Genomic DNA, 6,658 nt, shown 5'->3' with positions numbered 1-6,658 from the left:
AATAAACTAGTTTTTTGCCTTTCAATAAAATAGTAAGTTTTATTTTTGTCACGTATAATAAATTATAAAACTATTTATTGTTAATATTTATAGTATTACTCATTTACTCCGTATTATAATAAGTATGAACAAAACTAATAAAAAGAATGAACGAGATGAGATGCGAATAAGTGATAAGGAACATTATTAGTATCTCGTCTCTAATTTATTATCCAATATTCTATTTTGAGATATTCTAAAATAATTGTTCATTTACATAAACTGAAAAGAATAAAAAGATTAAGTTCTATTATGTCATTAATGTATGAGAATTGGCTTAAAGGAGAAAAAGAGGTAGAACGCAAGAAATTCGTTTAAATGCTCGGTTAACGTTTCGGTTAACAACACTCATTGAATTGCACAAGGAAACTACTAGCTAGATAAAATTATTGTTTGATCGTTAATTTTAATCGTTTGATAAATTGTTGTTAAATCCCGAATTTGATATGTATGTTATTGATATGAACATGTTATTTTCTGTTTATGAAAAGTATGTAGTTGTATTGCTCTGGAAAAATTAATAACTTTTCGTTTAGAAATCTCCGTTTTTGATTAACGGATCGAAAGTTATGCTCAATTTATTTTCGATACGAAATTCGTGTTTGATATTGCATTTCTGGAAAAAGTATGAATTTATAATCAGGTCATGATAGCTTCATAATTGAATTCCTTGCGAAAAGACATAAGTTTTTATTTAGATATCATGTAATTTCGTTGTACGGGTTAAAAGTTGTGATTAAAATAAAATATGTTATTGTATAGTATGAAAATCGACGCTTTTGACATGGTAAACGACCTACAACTGAAAATCTGGGTTGATAAAATTGTTGGCCTCGAAAAATTACTGATTTGGGACTCAATAACCGATTCATTTCGACTTTTCTTTGATCCTATGCGAATTTTTAAATTTGTAGACGTTTTATTATAAATGCTGAAAGTTTTCTAACAAATTGTCGGGTGCTTAGCGTACTGCTGTGATTTCTTGGTTAGGACTTAGAGTCTGATTTTATTATGTAGATATCAAAATGACTTTGTGTAATGAGTTCAAAATGACTTTGTGTAATGAGTTCTGAGATGGTATAAGAACTCAAAACATGATAATATAAGAACTTAAAACATTAAGCTGTTAATTTTCAACCTTTCTCCTAGTCACTTTAGATATGTTTTTAGTGGGATTTGAACCTGAATTCTTGAAATGATATAAGAATTCAAAACATTAAGCTATTAAGTTTGAGATGGTTAGTAATAATAATAATAATAATAATAATAATAATAATAATAATAATAATAATAACAATAATAATAATAATAATAATAATAATAATTGTAACGATGATAATAATAAGATACGTAATATTTTTTAAGGTAAGTAGTAGTAGTACTACTAATGATAATAATAATATAATATTTAATTTTTCTAAATATAATTCTAAGAGTTATGTTTAACAATTTAGGACATACATTATTTGCTTCTGATTTGATGATAATGACCTTATTAACTTACCGGTAACTACCCTACTAACCAACTAACCATTGTGTAGTTTGTACCATTCACTTAAGTATAAGCTATTTTCTTTAACATAGTCTTTAGGAATGTGCTTAAAATTCTAGTAATAATAATCTTTAATTAATTAATAATATCAATAATAATAATTCTTTAAACAATCACAAACCAAAAAGTAATTAGAACATCATATCTATTTTATTCTTATGTATCTCAAATGAATTTATTCTGTCTATTAATTAATCAAAAGAAAATTGTGAGGTGAGGGTTCAACAAGACTAAATAAGAAAACCATGAAAAGTTCTTTTTTTCTTGAATATTCATAGAGACATGATCTTATTATGTAGATATCAAAATGACTTTGTGTTCTTATTTCAATGGTTACACACTATGACACTAACAATATTCGTATTCGTGAAGTGTATAAGAGTGTATAATAGTAAGGATTTGTTTATTTACCTCTTAATTGAATAGTTTAGTGTTAAATGTAAAATTATTTAGCATTCAACGCATTTTTTCTAACCTTTACATGATATATGATGATGAATGGTTCAGCATTCAGTGTTGAACCATTCAGAGCTGAAACACTCTCTCAACTAGTAAGCACCTAAATCTTCTAGAATGTCCTCTTCAAATCATATCCAGAACACTATACAAACAAGCATATCAAATTTTTTATACATGTAACACGTTAATAAATTAATTTTACTCGATTCATAATGTTGATTCAAAATGATTATCAAATAGCTTATGTTATGAGATTTGCTAATGTGTGCCGTTAGGGCATTACATAAAAAACATTAAATTACTCAAACTTTCTTACATCATATGCATTCAATAAACTCAATGTATTTCCATATATGTATTCATATTAATTACAAATAGTCTTATTTATGGAAAATATATCTACAATAATTGTTTTTTTTTAATCATATGCTCTAAGACATATGTTAGAAAATTCCTATTTTATTTAGAACCAAGTTTATTTAAAAACTCCGAATCATTTAAATTATGAATTATTTAACGTTAAATCATTCAGTTTTGTTTAAACGCATATTCTAGTTCTAGCTGTGTCATGAATAAATATTTCCACTATAATGGAATAATGGAATGCACACATTATTAATCTCAAGACAAATCAATTTTAAAAAATGTAAAGTTGACATTCTGTTGATTGTAACCGTCGATCATTGTTTATTTATGTGTGATGATAAAAAGAAAATTCATTCATCCATAGTTATATGACGAGGTAAACATCATTCTCTTGACTCTTGATTTATACGGTGTAAGTACCTTGTCAAATCAAATGGTAAAATATAATGAGGTTGAATAGCCTAATAATCTTATGATTTTTCTAACGACGGATGTAAGGACGGTAGAAAAATTCATAACATCAAGAAGTAAAAATAAACATGTCAAAAAGAAATACAAAATCTTAAAAAAAAAAAAAAAAAATCAGACAATTTTGGGTATAAAAGAATCTATAAAAGCATAAACTAATATACTAATAAACTTAACTATCGAAGATTGGCTTGAGTAATATGAGGTGAGATCCAATTTGGGGTCTGCCAACTCATGTTCGATTCTCACTTTAAACAGGGAGTTTCAACATTTGATGGTACTGTCAACATCAATTCGTTTTGGTAAGGTCTCTGGAAGTTTTTCCAATCTTGGATGGTACCGACAACATCTTCGCGAATTGGGTCTCCTATTAACGCGTGTGTGAGTGACAAATGAGAGCATTCGATGTCGATACTTGATATTGACGTTAAAAAAAATCAAACTAATAAACTTAAACTATTATTTACAAAGAAATAGAAACACATTTTTTGCACTCCTTTCATATCCACTCATTTTTGCACAACTAGTAGTTAAACTAATCAACTTTACTTAAACAGTTTAAACCTAACAAATTTATACAATTCAAGAACAATCATAAGCAACAATTTTAAAACTCTCTAGGATCAAGAAAAAAAGATGAATCAGGTTGCGACTTTCTCCAATCGCCAACAAAGCCGTCACTATAGTCTTCATCGAGCCTCTTGATACACCATAAATCATCAAACGACAACACTTTCCAATGTGGGATCGCGGACATTAGTGGATCTTCACTAGACACTTCAGTTGCGACCACACCACATTTTTCCTTTTTAGCTAGATTGTGTGCGTAACTAAACAAGTCCTTCACGAACTTCATGTAACATGGGCCTTCACCACCAAGCCCATATGCCAAATGTAGCCCAAATGGGTTAAAAATCTTAGGTAAAGAGGGTAAATTTAAGAAAGGGAAGACTCTATCCAAAACCCGAGTTGTTTTAACCACTCCTTTCTTTACCCATGATGCTCCTTTAACTTCTAACTTAAACACTTCATTACAATTCCACACACTCATGATGGCCCACGATTCGGGCTGGTCAGAAAGGAACAATTCTGACCCGACCCATGATAAAGCATGTGAGGAATCTTTTGGTATCGCGAGGAATGTGCCTAAATTGAGGTTGTTTTTTAGTACCGAGTCAATGTCACGAGGGAAAAATTCAGTAGTGGAGAATCTACGACGATATATGGTTTCAGCGTCAGATAACGAGAGTTTAATGATTGTGACTCTTGGGCTAATGTGAAGACGGTGAGCAAATACAGGGTGGACAAGAACCGAAGGGTTACGAAACTTTGAGTAACCACATTTTTCGGTGAAAAGATTAACGCAAGGTTTGTTGGAAGCATCAGTAGCGATATAAGTGTATTCAGCACCATTATCTCTAAACCAATCTTCCATTCGACAAACAAGCTTCAATCCGATTTTCATTCTCCTGTAAATTCATACAAATTTGAGGTTAGAAAACATGAACTAATGTGTCAAAATGCTACTTAGAACAAATTATTTAACTTGGAAGGATTTAAATTTCTACTGTCGACTTTCACTGTAATCTTTCAGAGTCATATTTAACTTTTGTCTATATATCCAGTTTCGTTCTATATTTATATTTTATATTTTATTGAGTGTATTTTATATCTATGTCTATGTCTATATCTATTACCTATATATTAACTATATTATCTATAACAGAAATTGGAAACACATTTATCTATTTTTGGTAAATCTTAACATGTGGGCAAGTCTAGAGGTTGTTGTACCCCGTTTCTAATTTTAGCAAATATCATAATTGCAAGTTTTATCACACAAAGACTATGCCTATAGCGAAGGATTGATTACAACAAGGATTGATTGTAAAGCCTGTAAAAATTGATTATTCGTTTTAAATGGTTATAATTAAATACTAATAAGCTCTATGCCTATAGCGAATGTATTAAATACTAATAAACTTTTGAGAATTAGAATGTACGAGTATACGCATACCTATGAGATGGGGAGACTCGAAGGCCTACGATGTACGCGAGTTTTGTGAATATAGGGCTGGTTTCGGCCAAAAAACCAGCCTTCCGACTTAGTTTTTTACCACATGTAACCGTTTTAATGCAACCCCTAATCATCCCCACAATCTCTCTTTTCTCATCTCCGCCAATCATCACCACCATCTCCGCCACCTAAAAATTCATATAACTCTCATTCAATCAACCAATAAAAGAAAAAGTAACAAAAAACCCTTTGATCATGCAAATTGCAACATCTAAATGTGTCACACCAACATAAAAACATGTATGTACAATATCTATCATTATAAAAAAAAACTAAAATGTAAAACACCCAAATACATATATAACAGCCCTTAATGTGCATAAAAATATTGTATACTCTGATATCGCTATTTAAAGTTTTCATATAACCATCATGTACGATAAATTTATGCGTCTTAATGACAGCTCTAGTGGCTCTAGTGGCTGACGTTAGAAAAATCGATGTACAAATAAGTGATTTGAATTAATATGAAGTTGTTTTGCATACCAACATGAGATAAGCAGGGGAGTTGCGAACTCGACAAACAGGGTCACCTAAAAGGTCAGCGTGGAGGGAGTATTCGCCGCTAGGGCCCACCTCGCAACTTCTTTCAACATGTTCAACTTTCTGAATGTCTGTTTTTGGGTTGTACTCTCTTATGACTAAAACTGGATCGCTGCCGTTTTCGGCCACCACCATAATCTCTTGTTCTATAAGTTTGGTAGCCAGTGGAAACTGAGGAATTAAACAAGGAATTTAGGGGGAAAATGATGGGTTGATGATTAGTGAGTCTCTAGTTGATTTATGGTCCTCTTTATATAGTACCTGCTTTTGTGGCTATCCTTTTCAAATACCTTTATTAAATTCTTCTTCTGTTACACAAATTTTCTATTTTATTTGGTAATATTAAGATGCTTGATGGTCCATGGATCACTCTTTTTTTCAATTCAAATGTTCCGCATGTATAAATTCCTTTATTTTTTGACCACTACTCTGATATTTCTTGTAAATTTTATCAATCTGTTATTCTTACATTAGAATTAGATTAGATACCATTCTCTCATCTTTTAAAAAATATTTGAGTAACTTAACGATGTTTTTAAGTTCATACTTGCATAATTATTATTAAGTATGTTATATACATCATACTTAAACATTTTTTTTTTAATTTTACTCCTATGATTATTCTTATTTCATAAAATTGTTACGCTACATTTTATTTTAACAAAAACAAAGAACTTTCATTCAAACCTAGTCTTTTCACCAATAGTGAAAGGGAATATAGCTGTTAAGCTACATGTAGATGAAATTCATAACGACTTACGACTTAACGAGATAAAGTTAGTGGCGGAGATTTATAGGGGCTAGGAGGGGCTCTACCTCCCTTAAAATTCGTACAAATAGTGAAATCTTTGAGTTATGAATGTTTGAGGTTATAAATATTTAAATCAGATTCCATATAAAGATATAGCTAAAATGGTAAAGTTTCGTACAATTTACCTCATAATAGTTCTTAAATTCAAACCTTAGTATATCTTGGGGTGAATGGAAAAAGGATCGGAAGTGGCTATGAAATAAGCTGGTTATAGCGCGTAATCTGAATAAAAATATTCATCTCTCTAAGTAATTAGTCTTGACAAAGTAAGCCTTATTCATCAATTCGTTTACCAATTTGTATTTCACATTTTTTCTCCTAAAAAACTTTTTTCAAACTCTGC

At 30.3% G+C, this 6,658-nt stretch overlaps 1 protein-coding gene across 1 annotated transcript; it reads right to left on the bottom strand.

Moving 5' to 3' along the window:
* Positions 1-3,491: 3,491 nt before the first annotated feature.
* On the bottom strand, positions 3,492-5,639 carry LOC139896442 (probable N-acetyltransferase HLS1). Its single transcript, XM_071879090.1, has 3 exons — positions 5,448-5,639; positions 4,902-5,089; positions 3,492-4,353 (listed from the first exon to the last, which is right to left on the bottom strand). The coding sequence occupies exons 1-3, from the start codon at positions 5,637-5,639 to the stop codon at positions 3,492-3,494; spliced, it is 1,242 nt and encodes a 413-aa protein (XP_071735191.1).
* Between the last annotated feature and the right edge of the window lie 1,019 nt (positions 5,640-6,658).

The sequence above is a fragment of the Rutidosis leptorrhynchoides genome, chromosome 3, assembly GCF_046630445.1.
Source record: "Rutidosis leptorrhynchoides isolate AG116_Rl617_1_P2 chromosome 3, CSIRO_AGI_Rlap_v1, whole genome shotgun sequence".
Taxonomy (NCBI): Eukaryota; Viridiplantae; Streptophyta; class Magnoliopsida; order Asterales; family Asteraceae; genus Rutidosis; species Rutidosis leptorrhynchoides.
This window is presented reverse-complemented; position numbering and strand designations above follow the sequence as displayed.